Source organism: Oncorhynchus tshawytscha, linkage group LG06 (genome assembly GCF_018296145.1).
Source record: "Oncorhynchus tshawytscha isolate Ot180627B linkage group LG06, Otsh_v2.0, whole genome shotgun sequence".
NCBI lineage: Eukaryota > Metazoa > Chordata > Actinopteri > Salmoniformes > Salmonidae > Oncorhynchus > Oncorhynchus tshawytscha.
The window spans coordinates 4,547,274-4,565,223 of record NC_056434.1 but is presented as its reverse complement, the minus strand read 5'-3'; the positions used below and the strand labels follow the sequence as shown (position 1 = coordinate 4,565,223).

General features: G+C 45.9%; 1 protein-coding gene across 1 annotated transcript in view; it reads left to right on the top strand.

The window, feature by feature from the left end:
* Positions 1-17,950, top strand: part of crocc2 (ciliary rootlet coiled-coil, rootletin family member 2) — a 214,643-nt gene that overhangs the window by 169,035 nt on the left and 27,658 nt on the right. The window contains exons 23-29 of the mRNA XM_042322865.1: positions 6,295-6,533; positions 9,456-9,615; positions 9,690-9,857; positions 15,269-15,427; positions 16,280-16,496; positions 16,665-16,798; positions 17,148-17,268. Coding sequence (XP_042178799.1) covers positions 6,295-6,533; positions 9,456-9,615; positions 9,690-9,857; positions 15,269-15,427; positions 16,280-16,496; positions 16,665-16,798; positions 17,148-17,268 — 1,198 coding nt within the window. The remainder of the gene's footprint in view (positions 1-6,294; positions 6,534-9,455; positions 9,616-9,689; positions 9,858-15,268; positions 15,428-16,279; positions 16,497-16,664; positions 16,799-17,147; positions 17,269-17,950) is intronic.

Below are 17,950 nucleotides of genomic sequence, written 5' to 3'. Positions count from 1 at the left end.
CCCACTCCTCCCTGCCTCACCCTCTCCTCTCCTCGCCGCCTCACCCTCTCCTCCCTCCCTGCCTCACCCTCTCCTCCCTGTCTCATCTTCTACTCTCTGCCTCACCCTCTACTACTGACTACTGTGTCTAGATAGATGGATAGTACTGTGTTTAGATATATAGATAGTGATGTGACTAGATAGAGGGATAGTACTGTGTCTAGATAGATGGATAGTACTGTGACTAGGTAGATGATAGTACTGTGACTAGATAGATGATAGTACTGTGACTAGATAGATGATAGTACTGTGACTAGGTAGATGGTCGTACTGTGTCTAGATAGATGATAGTACTGTGACTAGATAGATGATAGTACTGTGACTAGATAGATGATAGTACTGTGACTAGATAGATGATAGTACTGTGACTAGATACATGATAGTACTGTGACTAGATAGATGATAGTACTGTGACTAGATAGATGATAGTACTGTGACTAGATACATGATAGTACTGTGACTAGATAGATGATAGTACTGTGACTAGATAGATGATAGTACTGTGACTAGATAGGTGACAGTACTGTGACTAGATAGGTGACAGTACTGTGACTAGATAGAGGGATTGTACTGTGACTAGATGGAGGAGTGAGGGTGGGGTGAGAAGTGGGGTTGTGTGAGGAGTGAGGGAGGGTGAGGGAAAATGAGGAGTGGTGGTGTGGGAGGGGTTAGGAGTGGGGTGAGGGGGAGGTGAGGAGTGGGGTGGGGTGAGGGAGGGGTGAGGGGAGGTGAGGGAGGGTGAGGGAGAATGAGGAGTGGTGGTGTGGGAGAGGTTAGGAGTGGGGTGAGGGAGGGGTGAGGGGAGGTGAGGAGTGGGGTGGTGAGGGAGGGGGGTGAGGAGGGTGAGGGAGAGGTGAGTTGAGGAGTGGGGTGGTGAGGGAGGGGGAGGGAGAGGTGATGAGTGGGGTGGTGAGGGAGGGGTTAGGAGTGGGGTGGTGAGGGAGAGGTGAGGAGTGGGGTGGTGAGGGAGAGGCTGTTCGGTTTTCTCCTAAAGACAGAACGTCAGCGGTCTTAACTGCCACCCTATTCCCTGTATAGGGCACTACTCTTCACCAGTGTAGTGTAGTCCCTGATCAGAATAGTACACTAGGAAATAGTCCCTGATAAGAATAGTACACTAGGAAATAGTCCCTGATCAGAATAGTACACTAGGAAATAGGCCCTGATCAGAATAGTACACTAGGAAATAGTCCCTGATCAGAATAGTACACTAGCAAATAGTCCCTGATCAGAATAGTACACTAGGAAATAGACCCTGATCAGAATAGTACACTAGGAAATAGACCCTGATCTGAATAGTACACTAGGAAATAGTCCCTGATCAGAATAGTACACTAGGAAATAGTCCCTGATCAGAATAGTACACTAGGAAATAGACCCAGATCAGAATAGTACACTAGGAAATAGTCCCTGATCAGAATAGTACACTAGGAAATAGTCCCTGATCAGAATAGTACACTAGGAAATAGTCCCTGATCAGAATAGTACACTAGGAAATAGTCCCTGATCAGAATAGTACACTAGGAAATAGACCCTGATCAGAATAGTACACTAGGAAATAGTCCCTGATCAGAATAGTACACTAGGAAATAGTCCCTGATCAGAATAGTACGCTAGGAAATAGACCCTGATCAGAATAGTATACTAGGAAATAGACCCTGATCAGAATAGTACACTAGGAAATAGTCCCTGATCAGAATAGTACACTCGGAAATAGTCCCTGATCAGAATAGTACACTAGGAAATAGTCCCTGATCAGAATAGTACACTAGGAAATAGTCCCTGATCAGAATAGTACACTAGGAAATAGTCCCTGATCAGAATAGTACACTAGGAAATAGTCCCTGATCAGAATAGTACACTAGGAAATAGTCCCTGATCAGAATAGTACACTAGGAAATAGTCCCTGATCAGAATAGTACACTAGGAAATAGTCCCTGATCAGAATAGTACACTAGGAAATAGACTCTAAACAGAATAGTAGGAAATAGTTTCCACCGGTTCACCATTTGGGATGCACACTAGTGAGCAGTCCTTCCCTCTCTCACTCTCTGGTTACCTAGGGAACTTGCCTAGGTAACCAGAGAGTCTCAGTGCTTATTTCCATTCATCAGGTGACTCTTAAAAGAGCATTTTGGGTTGTTGGAGTGGCAGGCAAGTGGCAGTGAGAGTGGTGGTGTGTACTATTGTGTGAGTCCTGCTAGAACGGAGGAGAGACCCGCTCTCATACTCTCAAGGAAGAAAGAGGTCATTGCCCTCATCCGTGAGATGCAACGCCATCCTTACGGACACAGCCCAGGGACACAGTGCTTTATGGCGGAGTGGTGGATTGTGGGAATGCGCCTGTCACGGAGAAATGCAAGCTGGGCCCATGTGGAACTGACAAATAACTTCTTGCCAATTCAAATGCACGCAGTACACACTATCAATACTTCACCGTTATGTTCCGTTCCACATCTGTGAGTTCTCCCACCGGTTTTCGTATTTATATTGCCATTTATAAATGAGGACATGCGTGCTCTTTTACTGGACTTGACCAACTGTGCACAGCATTACTTAGGACATTTGTATCTGAAGCTTTGGATTCAGGGATTTAAAAGTACCTATCCAATTTCAGATGTGTAAATATGTCTACAATTTTTCTTATGGGTTTTGTATTTGTTTAACAGTTCTTCAGGATCGGTGCCCCCCCCCCCGCCGCCCCCACGGGATGGTTGAGCTAACGTAGGCTAATGCGATTAGCATGAGGTTGTAAGTAACAAGAGTATTTCCCAAGGCATAGACATACACTACCGTTCAAAAGTTTGGGGGTCGATTAGAAATGTCCTTGTTTTTTATTCAACTGTTACCTGCAAAAAAAAGACAGCTCAGATGTGCCTTTCTGAATTTTGAATCCTAAACAACCTGCCTACATATAGTTTAAAGTACAATACCAACATAGCTACTGTAGCAGGTCAAAGCTGTGTGCTGGAAAACATTGGTAGAGCATGGGTGGAGTAGGCATCGTGGTGCTGGTAAACCTTGGTAGAGCATGGGTGGAGTAGGCATCGTGGTGCTGGTAAACCTTGGTAGAGCATGGGTGGAGTAGGCATCATGGTGCTGGTAAACCTTGGTAGAGCATGGGTGGAGTAGGCATCGTGGTGCTGGTAAACCTTGGTAGAGCATGGGTGGAGTAGGCATCGTGGTGCTGGTAAACCTTGGTAGAGCATGGGTGGAGTAGGCATCGTGGTGCTGGTAAACCTTGGTAGAGCATGGGTGGAGTAAGCATCGTGGTGCTGGTAAACCTTGGTAGAGCATGGGTGGAGTAGGCATCGTGGTGCTGTAAACACCTTGTTGAGTTTCACGCCAGTGTTTTAGATCACTGACCTGACTGTGGTTCAAACTACAGGAACCATGACAACCAGGTCTCTCTGATGAAATGAGAGGTTGTTTATCTAAGTGGGAAACGCTGGTTTAAATAAAAAACAACTGGAACTAGAACTGTTTTATCTCTAGTTTAGTCTCCTCCTTCACCCTATCTGGGTCGAGCAGTGAGTTCAGACTGTGATGAATGGGAGGGAAGGAGTATGGTGCTGGTGAGGAATGGGAGGGAAGGAGTATGGTGCTGGTGAGGAATGGGAGGGAAGGAGTATGGTGCTGGTGAGGAATGGGAGGGAAGGAGTATGGTGCTGGTGAGGAATGGGAGGGAAGGAGTATGGTCCTGGTGAAGAATGGGAGGGAAGGAGTATGGTGCTGGTGGTCCCTGCATCTCAATTGACAGCCTATTCCCTTAGGTTTATAGCGCACTATTTTGGACCAGAGCCTGAGTCAAAAGTAGGGCACTTAATAGGGTGCCATTTGGTGTGCAGGCTTGTCTCTGAGAGAGCTATAAAAGACACTGTCAGACTTGGCAGAATCTCCCTGATCTTCCCTTGTTTGATTATTAGAACCTCCCCGATCTTCCCTTGTTTGATTATTAGAACCTCCCTGCTCTTCCCTTGTTTGATTATTAGAATCTTCCTGATCTTCCCTTGTTTGATTATTAGAACCTCCCTGATCTTCCCTTGTTTGATTATTAGAACCTCCCTGATCTTCCCTTGTTTGATTATTAGAACCTCCCTGATCTTCCCTTGTTTGATTATTAGAACCTCCCTGATCTTCCCTTGTTTGATTATTAGAACCTCCCTGATCTTCCCTTGTTTGATTATTTGAACCTCCCTGCTCTTCCCCTGTTTGATTATTAGACTAATCCAGGCTTAGGATTCTCATGTCTGACAATGACAGAGACAGAGTGAGAATGTACAACAAGGGGACAACATGGGGGGGTAGAGCGGAGGGGAGAGAGAGAGAGAGAGAGAGAGCGAGAGAGAGAGAGAGAGAGACAGAGAGAGATATTCCCATATCTACAAGAAAAGGTCAACCAGTGAAGAACAAACACCATAGTAAATACAACCCTTATTTATGCTTATTTATTTTCCCTTTTGTACTTTAACTATTTCCACATAATATGACATTTGAAATGTCTTTATTCTCTTGGAACTTTCGTGAGTGTAATGTTTACTGTTCATTTTTTAAATTGTTTATTTCACTTTTGTTTATTATCTATTTCACTTGCTTTGGCAATGAAAACCATATGTTTCCCATGGTAATAAAGCCCTTGAATTGATTTTGAATTGAGAGAGAGAGATAGAGAGAGCGAGAGAGAGCAAGAGCTCTTGGTAATATAATGAAATCAAAGTTGGAGTTAACTCCTAGTGTAAATAAGTCAGTTGGGGCAGTATTTATTTTCTCTCCTGCTGCAGGGAGAGGCAGGCTCCGATGAGATGGGACAGGTTCCCCTAGCTTCACTCTCATCTACTTGAGGACCACAATCAGAGGGCTCTCCTCTACCCTCCAGACCTGGATTCAAATAGTATTTGAATTATTCCTAATACTTTAGCTGAGCTTGTGCGGGCTTGGCTGGCACTGTGGAAACAATGCAGTAGTCCATCATACGAACATTTCGCACTTCAGGCAGACTAAATCAAACGCTTATGAATGATTTTGAATAGTAGTTGAACCCAGGATATTCTCCATCCCCCCCCTTTCCCCTGAATAGTAGTTGAACCCAGGATATTCTCCACTCCACCCCCCCCACCCCCATTTCCCTGAAATTAAGTTTGATGGGTTGGAAAGGGAGAGGATTAGAATTGATGAGAAGAAAACATATTATGTGACCTGTATAAACATCATGCCTCTCCCTCCTCCCTCCCCTCTCCTCCCTCCCCCTCTCCTCCCTCCTCCCTCCCCTCTCCTCCCCCTCCTCTCCTCCCTCCTCCCTCCTCTCCTCCCTCCTCCCTCCTCTCCCCCTCTCCCCTCTCCCCTCCCCTCTCCCTCCCTCCCTCCTCTCTCCTCCCTCCTTCCTCCTCTCTCTCCCTCTCCTCCCTCCTTCCTCCTCGCTCCCCTCTCCTCCCTCCTCCCTCCTCCCTCCCCCCCTCTCCTCCCTCCTCTCCTCCCTCCTCCCTCCTCCCTCCTCTCCTCTCTCCCCTCTCCTCCCTCCTTCCTCCTCTCTCCCCTCTCCTCCCTCCTCCCTCCTCTCCTCCCTCCTCTCCTCCCTCCTCCCTCCCCTCTCCTCCCTCCACCTCTCCTCCCTCTCTCCTCCCTCCACCTCTCCTCCCCTCTCCTCCCTCCATCTCTCCTCCCCTCTCCTCCCTCCTCTCCTCCCTCCTCCCTGCCCTCCCCTCTCCTCCCTCCACCTCTCCTCCCCTCTCTCCTCCCTCCTGTCCTCCCTCCACCTCCCCTCTCCTCCCTCCTCTCCTCCCTCCCTCTCCTCCCCTCTCCTCCCTCCCTCCACCTCTCCTCCCCTCTCCTCCCTCCACCTCTCCTCCCCTCTTCTCCCTCCACCTCTCCTCCCCTCTCCTTCCTCCACCTCTCCTCCCCTCTCCTCCTTCCACCTATCCTCCCCTCTCCTCCCTCCTGTCCTCCCTCCACCTCTCCTCCCCTGTCCTGCCTTCCTTGGTCTGGTTAATTTGAAGCAGTCTTGAGCCTAGATTCAATCCGTATCCCAGAATATCTGCGCTATAACGTAATAAAAATGTTGAGACAATGTTTCTGCGTTCGCGGAGACTGCATACACAGTAAACACTGCCTCTGCAATCACGCTATAAAACGGGACTTCTGCAATACGGATTGAATCAAGTCCAACGTGGTCTCTTGGGTTCGAGTGCTCCGGCCTCCATCTCTGGTTTGAAGCCTCAGTGAGCTCCTCCTCTCATCTCCATTCCCTGGTCCTGCTAGGTGGAGGGTCTTCGGCGGGACCTCCATCAGGCAGAGGATGAACGTGACGCAGGGCGGGAAGAGCTGATCGAGTCCCACAGGGAGCTGAGGGAAGTGGCTCAGGAGAGGGACGACCAGAGGAAGGAGGTGCTGGACCTCAGGGGGCTGCTGGGGGACGAGATCCGAGACAAGGAGGCCATCCACTCCTCCAACCAGGAGCTCAGAGCTGCAGTGAAGAGAGCAGAGAACGACAACAACAGGTACAGTCACTCACCGTCCCATACAGACAACAGATACAGTCACTCTGTTCCATACAGACAACAGATACAGTCACTCTGTTCCATACAGTTAACAGATACAGTCACTCTGTTCCATACAGACAACAGATACAGTCACTCTGTTCCATACAGACAACAGATACAGTCACTCTATTCCATACAGTTAACAGATACAGTCACTCTGTTCCATACAGACAACAGATACAGTCACTCTGTTCCATACAGACAACAGGTACAGTCACTCTGTTCCATACAGACAACAGATACAGTCACTCTGTTCCATACAGACAACAGATACAGTCACTCTGTTCCTTAGAGACAACAGGTACAGTCACTCTGTTCCATACAGACAACAGATACAGTCACTCTGTTCCATGCAGACAACAGGTACAGTCACTCTAACTCTAACCCTCCAACGAGGAGCTGAGAGTCTCTGTCAAGAGAACGACAACCAAAAACAGGATTGTCTGATCTTATACAGCCAACAATGTGTGCACATGGGTCCAGGGTTTTATTGGGTTTTATGAAGTAGAAATGATGTAGACGGTATGGAGTTTAAAGACAAAACTGGTTTGAAATGAGTGTTTTCTAAACCCACTCCATGTGATGAGGCCCACACCTGAAAATACTCTGTACAGTCAGAGATGGCATAAAGATTTTCTGACAGGCCTTTTTAGACAGGCCTATGTTTCTGCTTATCGTTTCTGACATTTTGGCAGGCTATTTGTTATAAATTATATATCGATAATTAAACATGTGCAGCTTCTCTTCTGTCATTATTGTTGCCCCAAGAAGACTTTCATAAAACCCTCACCAGAATGATGTCATAAAGAGATAGAATGAATGATGTCATAAAGGGATAGAATGAATGATGTCATAAAGGGATAGAATGAATGGTTCAATCTGGTTGACATCAATAACGTTGGTTTTCTCTTTCCTCTGTCATCTCTGCTTCTCTCACGCAGCAAAGACGTTTAGGGACCGGGGAGAAAATGCAATAATGGGGATAAAATGGAATGGGGGAGATTTTCAGTGAAACATTTCTAAATTACATCAGTTTGACTGGTTTTAAGGAAATTAGAAGCTGTTAAAACAATCCAACATGTTTTTGATAAGATTTCATTTCGGCTTGGGTTGGTATTTTATGTGGTTGAAACACTAGCAACTTATATGATGCTAATAAAGGAAGCACCGCCAAATTTGCAAACGGTCCCTAACCGTGCATTCATAATCTCAAGATGCTGAAAGAAATCTATTTCTAAACTCCTGTTCCCGAATCAAATTGTATGACTTCACCAAAACATTTCCAAACATTAGACTACTGTTCTGGTCCTCTCTTCTATAACAGACTACTGTTCTGGTCCTCTCTTCTATAACAGACTACTGTTCTGGTCCTCTCTTCTATATCATTAGACTACTGTTCTGGTCCTCTCTTCTATAACAGACTACTGTTCTGGTCCTCTCTTCTATAACATTAGACTGCTGTTCTGGTCAAATCAAATCAAATGTATTTATATAGCCCTTCGTACATCAGCTGATATCTCAAAGTGCTGTACAGAAACCCAGCCTCAAACCCCAAACAGCAAGCAATGCAGGTGTAGAAGCACGGTGGCTAGGAAAAACTCCCTAGAAAGGCCAAAACCTAGGAAGAAACCTAGAGAGGAACCAGGCTATGTGGGGTGGCCAGTCCTCTTCTGGCTGTGCCGGGTGGAGATTATAACAGAACATGGCCAAGATGTTCAAATGTTCATAAATGACCAGCATGGTCGAATAATAATAAGGCAGAACAGTTGAAACTGGAGCAGCAGCACGGCCAGGTGGACTGGGGACAGCAAGGAGTCATCATGTCAGGTAGTCCTGAGGCATGGTCCTAGGGCTCAGGTCCTCCGAGAGAGAGAAAGAAAGAGAGAAAGAGAGAATTAGAGAGAGCACACTTTAATTCACACAGGACACCGATTAGGACAGGAGAAGTACTCCAGATATAACAAACTGACCCTAGCCCCCCGACACATAAACTACTGCAGCATAAATACTGGAGGCTGAGACAGGAGGGGTCAGGAGACACTGTGGCCCCATCCGAGGACACCCCCGGACAGGGCCAAACAGGAAGGATATAACCCCACCCACTTTTCCAAAGCACAGCCCCCACACCACTAGAGGGATATCTTCAACCACCAACTTACCATCCTGAGACAAGGCCGAGTATAGCCCACAAAGGTCTCCGCCACGGCACAACCCAAGGGGGGCCGCCAACCCAACCCAGTCCTCTCTTCTATATCATTAGACTACTGTTCTGGCCCTTCTATAACATTAGACTACTGTTCTGGTCCTCTCTTCTATAACATTAGACTACTGTTCTGGCCCTTCTATAACATTAGACTACTGTTCTGGTCCTCTCTTCTATAACATTAGACTACTGTTCTGGTCCTCTCTTCTATAACATTAGACTACTGTTCTGGTCCTCTCTTCTATAACATTAGACTACTGTTTTATATAGTTAGACCAGATACACTGAGGCTCTAGAGTTGAGGTTTAGTCTACAGACTAACGTCAGATAGAAATATTGAAAGTAAAACCTCACTGTGGCTCATAAATTAGAATTGCACAAGAATTATACATTTCTGAATTTGTTTATGCATTGTTTTCTCTATATTCAACCCCCTGCCCTTCATCCACATCCTAAAACCACCATTCCTCGTTTGTGAGTTCTGACTCAACCCAACACATCACTATTTGAAATGTGACAATATTTTTCTTCAATATTTTGACAGTAATCTACCTCCATGTATCTGCCTCCATCTCTGTCAGCCTTTGAAGGACAAGGAGCCGAAAGTGTATTTTTGTAGTCGTTTTGACAGTAATCTACCTCTATAACCCTGTCTCTGCCTCCATATCTCCCATCAGTCTGCGGCGTAGCCTGGAGGACAAGGAGCAGAAAGTGGTGGTGCTGGAGGTGTGTAAGACCTCCCTGCAGCAGGAAGTGTCCAAGCTGAGGAGCACCATGAGAGAGCTGGAGAAGTCCCGGCTGCAGGCACGCAGAGAGCTTCAGGAGCTACGCAGACAGGTGAGGCTTCATCTTCTTCTTCTTGTTCTTCTTCTGCCTCAGCCTCTAATCAGTCTCTATCTCTACCTGTTCAGGTGAAGATCTTAGAGAGGGAGGCTGCCCAACAGAGGGAGGAGATGGGAGAACTACAGGCCAGGGTGTGTCAGGAGGAGGTGAAGGAAGAGGAGGCGAGGAGGGAGTCCTTCAGTCTTAAACAGAGAGTCCTGGAGAGCGAGGCGGGCAGGGAGGCGGCCATCAAGGAGGTACATTACCATGGGAGGCCCACAGGGCTGGGGGAAGAGGACAGGAAGGAGGTATGTTACAAAAGGAGGCCCACAGGGCTGGGGGAGGAGGACAGGAAGGAGGTACGTTACCATAGGAGGCCCACAGGGCTGGGGGAGGAGGACAGGAAGGAGGTACGTTACCATAGGAGGCCCACAGGGCTGGGGGAGGAGGACAGGAAGGAGGTATGTTACCATAGGAGGCCCACAGGGCTGGGGGAGGAGGACAGGAAGGAGGTACGTTACCATAGGAGGCCCACAGGGCTGGGGGAGGAGGACAGGAAGGAGGTATGTTACCATAGGAGGCCCACAGGGCTGGGGGAGGAGGACAGGAAGGAGGCCCACAGGGCTGGGGGACGTTACCATAGGAGGCCCACAGGGCTGGGGGAGAAGGACAGGAAGGAGGTATGTTACCATAGGAGGCCCACAGGGCTGGGGGAGGAGGACAGGAAGGAGGTTTGTTACCATAGGAGGCCCACAGGGCTGGGGGAGGAGGACAGGAAGGAGGTTTGTTACCATAGGAGGCCCACAGGGCTGGGGGAGGAGGACAGGAAGGAGGTTTGTTACCATAGGAGGCCCACAGGGCTGGGGGAGGAGGACAGGAAGGAGGTTTGTTACCATAGGAGGCCCACAGGGCTGGGGGAGGAGGACAGGAAGGAGGTAAATGTGCTATTTCCGTTTTTTATCTGTAATAAAGCTAAAATGAAAAATAAAATAAAAACACTTTTTGTTTGTCATTATGGGGTATTGTGATGTCATTATGGGGTATTGTGATGTCATTATGGGGAAAAATAAAATAAAAACACTGTGATGTCATTATGGGGTATTGTGATGTCATTATGGGGTATTGTGATGTTATTATGGGGTATTGTGATGTCATTATGGGGTATTGTGATGTCATTATGGGGTATTGTGGTGTTATTATGGGGTATTGTGATGTCATTATGGGGTATTGTGATGTCATTATGGGGTATTGTGATGTCATTATGGGGTATTGTGTGTAGATTGTTGACGGGGGGGACTATTTAATCAATTTTAGAATAAGGCTGTAACTTAACAAAATGTGGAAAAGGTCAAGGGGTCTGAATAATTTCCGAATGCACTGTATGTAACTTACAGGTAGTAGTCCGCTATACAGCCTCAATAACAACATGCTTCAGCAAACATCCCGTCCAGAATACCTGCAGTGATTACTGTATGGGGAGGAAGGGCCGAGGATGTTCTACTGCCACTCTCCAATGAATAACCTTTTGTCAGCCTGGCTGGGGTTTAACATACTGTGGGTGTACAGCCTTCACACGGTATTCACACCCTTTTACTTTTTTACACATTTTGTTGTGCTACAAAGTGGGATTCAAATGGATTTCATTTTTTATCAATGATCTACACAAACTACTCTGCAATGTCAAAGTGGAAGTAAAATTCTAACATTAAAATATATATATATATATATATATATATATATATATACTGTATATAGAAAGTGACTTTGGAAAGTATTCAAACCCCTTGTCTTTTTTCACATTTTGTTACATTACAGCCGTATAACAATTCCTCAGCAATCTACACACAATACCCCATAATGACATCACAATACCCCATAATGACATCACAATACCCTATAATGACAATACCCCATAATGACATCACAATATATCAGTATATCAATATATCAAAATATCAGTATTCAGACCCTTTGCGAAGAGACTCGAAATTGAGCTCAGATGCATCCTATTTCCATTGATCATCCTTGAGCTACAACTTGATTGGAGTCCACATGTGGTAAATTCAATTGATTAGACATGATTTGGAAAGGCACACACCTGTCTATATAAGGTCCCACAGCTGACAGTGCATGTCAGAGCAAAAACCAAGCCATGAGGTCGCAGGAATTGACCGTAGAACTCCGAGACAGGATTGTGTCGAGGCACAGATCTGGGGAAAGGGAACCAAAACATTTCTACAGCATCGAAGGTCTCCAAGAACGTAGCGACCTCCATCATTCTTAAATTGAAGAAGTTTAGAACCACCAAGACTCTTCCTAGAGCTGGCAGCCCGGCCTAACTGAGCAATCGGGGGAGAAGGGTCTTGGTCATGGAGGTGACCAAGAACCTGATGGTCACTCTGACAGAGCTCTTGAGTTCCTTTGTGGAGACGGGAGAACTTTCCAGAAGGACAACCATCTCTGCAGCACTCCATCAATCAGGCCTTTATGGTAGAGTAGCCAGATGGAAGCCACTCCTCAGTAAAAGGCACATGACAGCCCACTTGGAGTTTACCAAAAGGCACCTAAAGAATTTCAGACCATGAAAAACAATATTCTCTGGTCTTATGAAACCAAGATTGAACTCTTTGGCCTGAATGCCAAGTGTCACGTCTGGAGGAAACCTGACACCATCCCTCGATGAAGCATGGTGATGGCAGCATCATGCTGTGTGGATGTTTTTCAGCGGCAGGGACTGGGACTGGATGATGTGCAAGTAGAGATACTGGGGTGCAAAAAAGCGAGAGGTAAAGTAATAATATGGGGATGAGGTAGTCGTGCTATTTACAGATTGACTGTGAACAGGTACAGTGATAGATAAGATGCTCTGACAGCTGATGCTTAAAGTTAGAGAGGGAGATATAAGACTCCAGCTTCAGAGATGTTTGCCATTTGTTCCAGTCATTGGCAGCAGAGAACTGGAAGGAAAGGCAGCCAAAGGAAGTGTTGGCTTTGGGGATGACCAGTGAGATATACCTGCTGGAACGCGTGCTATGGGTGGGTGCTGCTATGGTGACAAGTGAGCTGAGATAAGGCAGGGCTTTACCTTGCAAAGACTTATAGATGACCTGGAGCCAGTGGTTTTGGCGATGAATATGAAGCGAGGGCCAGCCAACGAGAGCATACAGGTCACAGTGGTGGGTAGTATATGGGGCTTTGGTGACAAAACAGATGGCACTGTGATAGACTACATCCAGTTTGCTTTGTAGAGTGTTGGAGGCTATTTTGTAAAAGACATCGCCGAAGTCAAGAATCCCCAGTTTTACGAGGGTATGTTTGGCGAAATGGGTGAAGGAGGCTTTGTTGCAAAATAGGAAGCCGATTCTAGATTTCATTTTGGATTGGTGATGCTTAATGTGAGTCTGGACGGAGAGTTTACAGTCTAACCAGACATATAGGTATTTATAGTTGTCCACATATTTTAAGTCAGAAACGTCCAGAGTAGTGATGCTGGATGGGCAGGTGGGTGCAGGGAGCGATCGGTTGAACTTAGTTTTACTAGCATTTAAGAGCAGTTGGAGGCCATGGACGAAGTATTGTATGGCGTTGAAGCTCGTTTTGAGGTTTGTTAGCACAGTGTCCAAAGATGTGCCAAATGTATACAGAATGGAGTCATCTGCGTAGAGGTGGATCAGAGAATCACCAGCAGCAAGAGCGACATCATTGATATATACCGAGAAAAGAGTCGGCCCGAGGATTGAACCCTGTGGCACCCCCATAGAGACTGCCAGAGGTCCAGACAACAGGCCCTTGGATTTGACTCACTGAACTCTATCTGAGAAGTAGTTGGTGAACCAGGCGAGGCAATCATTTGAGAAGCCAAGGCTATTGAGTCTGCCGATAAGAATGTGGTGATTGTTATAGAATGCGGTGATTGGTATAGAATGCGGTGATTGGTATAGAATGCGGTGATTGGTATAGAATGCGGTGATTGGTATAGAATGCTGTGATTGGTATAGAATGCGGTGATTGGTATAGAATGCTGTGATTGGTATAGAATGCTGTGATTGGTATAGAATGCGGTGATTGGTATAGATTGTTTTCCTCATCAATCTATTTCATCATAACAAGTTGAGGAAAAAGTCAAGGTTCCACATTCACTGTATGAAAAGTAAAACGCAAATATATATATTAAGTATTCAAGTCAATACATGTTGACCTTTGACAGCGATTACAACTGTGAGTGTTTCTAGGTTCGTCTCTAAGAGCTTTCCACACCTGGATTGTGCAACATTTGACCATTATTATTTTCAAAATTATTCAAGCTTTGTGAAATTGGTTGTTGATTATTGCTAGACAACCATTTTTATGTCTTGCCATAGATTTTCAAGTAGATTTAAGTCAAAACAGTAACTCTGTCACTCAGGAACATTCACTGTCTTCTTGGTAGGCAACTCCAGTGTAGATTTGGCTTTGTGTTTTAGGTTATTGTCCTGCTGAAAGATAAATTCATCTCCCAGTGTCTGGAGGAAAGCAGACTGAACCAGGTTTTCCTCTGGGATGTTGCCCGTACTTATCTCAATTCTGATTATTCTTTTATCCTGAAAAAACTCCACGGTCCTTAAGGATTATAGCCATACCCATAACATGATGCCGCCACCACTATGCTTGAAAATATGGAGAGTGGTACTCAGTAATGTGATGTATTGGATTTGCCCCAAACACAATTCAGGATAATTTTTTACTTATTGCCTTTTGGAATATTTGTTATTCTGTACAGGCCTCCTTCTTTTCACTCTGTCATTTAGGTTAGTATTGTGGAGTAACTACAATGTTGTTGATCCATCCTCAGTTTTCTCCTATCACAGCTATTGTCAGCGATTGGGTGCAGAGATGTAGCAGAGTCAGGCGCAGGACACAGGTTTGAGCAACACAACTGAGTTTACTCAACAAAAAAATACAAGCAATATTCCAAATAGGAAAATACATACAAACTAACACCTACAACAACCACTAAGACACCAACAATCACGGACTGAACAGAAATGTATGCCAGAGGGTTAAATAAGGAACATGATATGGGGATTGAAACCAGGTGTGTGAAATACAGACAAAACAAAATGAAAATGAAACATGGATCGGTGGAGACCAGGAAGCCGGTGACGTCGACCGCCGAACAAGGAGAAGGGCCGACTTCAAACTATGTAACGGTTTTAAAGTCACCCTGAGCAGTTTCCTTCCTCTCTGGCAACTGAGTTAGGAAGGACTCCTGTGTATTTGTAGTGGGTGTATTGATACACCATCCAAAGTGTAATTTCTAATTTCACCATGCTCAAAAGGATTTTCAATGTCTGCTTTTTTTAGCATTAGGTGTTCTTTGCAAGGCATTGGAAAACCTCCCAGGTCTTTATGGTTGAATCTGTGTTTAAAATTCACTGCTCAAATAAGGGACCTTACAATTATCTGTATGTGTGGTTTATAGAGATAAGGTAGTCGTTCATTCAAATATAATGTTAAATACTATTATTTAGGCTTGCCATGAGAACTTGAATACTTATTGACTTATTTCAGTTTTTTTCAGCTTTTCATTTGTAGTTATAAAAGGTATTTAAAGTGCATTTAGAAAATGTCTTAAAATCCTTCCCATAATGCCCCTCTCTTCTCTCTATTTCCTGTATCTCTCCATCAGGCTTCCGGGCTGCAGCGTCGTGTTGTGGAGCTGGAGGACGCGGGGCGTCAGATGAGGGAAGTGCTGGCGGAGAGAGAGGCGGGGCTTCAACAGAGTCTCCTCCTCCACTGCGAAGAGACCTCACAATTAGTGGTAGCACTAGAGGAGCAGTCTACTCAGGTAAAGAAACGTATTACTAACACGGTGAGTTAGCATTTCCCATAGGAATACATGTCACACTTAGCCATCATGCTAACTATAGTGGCGGTTGTATACTAGATAGCTAGTAGATACACAGATGAAGAACAACAGTATTAGCCAAGTATCTGCACATGTGCAGAGGGGTTTTCCCCCACTCTAAACATGTTATATTCCTCACTACGATGGTATCCATGAACTCGCCGTCATTGGGTTTATTGGCAAGTGTCTGTTTTGTTACTTTCAATGAAATATGACATACCTATCCACACGTTTGGCTAGTTCTCTGGTCTATACTAGTTCTCTGGTCTATACTAGTTCTCTGGTCTATACTAGTTCTCTGGTCTATACTAGTTCTCTGGTCTGTACTAGTTCTCTGGTCTATACTAGTTCTCTGGTCTATACTAGTTCTCTGGTCTATACTAGTTCTCTGGTCTATACTAGTTCTCTGGTCTGTACTAGTTCTCTGGTCTATACTAGTTCTCTGGTCTATACTAGTTCTCTGGTCTGTACTAGTTCTCTGGTCTATACTAGTTCTCTGGTCTATACTAGTTCTCTGGTCTATACTAGTTCTCTGATCTATACTAGTTCTCTGGTCTATGCTAGTTCTCTGGTCTATACTAGTTCTCTGGTCTATACTAGTTCTCTGGTCTATACTAGTTCTCTGGTCTATACTAGTTCTCTGGTCTGTACTAGTTCGCTGGTCTATACTAGTTCTCTGGTCTCGCCCATCGACCCACAGCAACTGGTCTCTAACAAACCACAATGCAATATTTTGTTGTGTGACCGCCAATGCTAACCACAGAGCCCTCGTGGTTCCCAACCTTTCCCCAGGTGAGGGAGCTCACCCTGCGTGTTAGCCTAGCAGAGGGCCGTGCTCAGGGGCTGGAGGAGCAGCTAGGACACGGGGAAGCCCAACGCAGAGAGCTGGAGCACAGGCTGGTCGGGCTGACCTCTGCCCTGAGACGAACCCTCGGGATAGGCCGCTCACAGACCCCTGGGTCCAGAGGAAGAAGCCCCTCCCCCTGGAGAAGCCGCTCACCTGTGAAGAGTATGATGGTCACTCACTAATGCCGTAGAACGGACCGCCACTCTTTGTAATGACTGATAAGGACAGTGTGTTAAGTGGTGTTAAGCTAACATAACATAAAATAATAATGTAAAAAAATGAAATAAATCAGTGTCTCAGTGAGTTGGCGTGCATCTCTAAATGTAATAGGTGAAACCAGCACATCCCCGGGAGGTCCTGTGTCCTTCCCATCCTGTAGTGATGAGGGGGAGCTGGATGTGGACGCGGTGCAGAGAGCCCTCAGGGACTTCCACCAGGAACTCAAAGACACCAAGAGACACAGGGTACTGTAACATGTGTGGCTGTTGCATCACTCAGTCCTTTTTAAAGCAGGGGCTAAACACAGAAGACTGGTAGATACTCAGTACTGGTAGATTATTGTCCAGTCCCTCCACGATTCCGCGATCGCAATTTTATTTTTTATTTATTTACAGCTAAATCAACAATCCCTGCATATTGTGCAAATTTGACCAATCGTTTCCGCATAAAACAGTCAAATCATCGCAATATTATCGCATAAATAATTTTCTGTAAATGCTTTCATAGAATGACTGAGTGTTGACGGCTGCTTTTGAATCTACGTCGTGATCATGTCGTTATGAGTGACTGACGGTCGGTTCCTCTCCCCTGCAGGATGAAGCTAAGGCCCAAGTGACCAGTCTAACCCGGCAGGTGGCCGAGCTACAGACCAGCCAGGACAAGTCAGGCACTAGGCTGCAACAGTTGACCAAAGCCCTGAAGGGCCTGGAGGAGGGTGAGAGAGCAAGGCATGACTCGGTACACATTTTGAGGACTGAATAGTACTGTGTTTCAGTTCAAGTTGAAGTATATTTCCATCCACACATAGCAGTCAATACAAACTGAAATCCAATGAGCAAACCAATGGCATGGGAGTATCTAAATAGATGCTCAGATATTGTAAAAAAGGAGACTTTAATTGTATTGTGTAGTGGGTCGTCTCTGTCTGTTGTCCAGGGAAGAGAGAGCCTGTATGGGCCTCGAATCTCTCTGTCTGTTGTCCAGGGAAGGGAGAGCCTGTATGGGCCTCGAATCTCTCTGTCTGTTGGCCAGGGAAGGGAGAGCCTGTATGGGCCTCGAATCTCTCTGTCTGTTGGCCAGGGAAGGGAGAGCCTGTACGGGCTTCGAATCTCTATGTCTGTGTGTTGTCCAGGGAAGAGAAAGCCTGTATGGGTCTCGGATCTCTATGTCTGTGTGTTGTCCAGGGAAGAGAGAGCCTGTATGGGCCTCGGATCTCTATGTCTGTGTGTTGTCCAGGGAAGAGAGAGCCTGTATGGGTCTCAGATCTCTATGTCTGTTGTCCAGGGAAGAGAGAGCCTGTATGGGCCTCGGATCTCTATGTCTGTCTGTTGTCCAGGGAAGAGAGAGCCTGTATGGGCCTCGGATCTCTATGTCTGTTGTCCAGGGAAGGGAGAGCC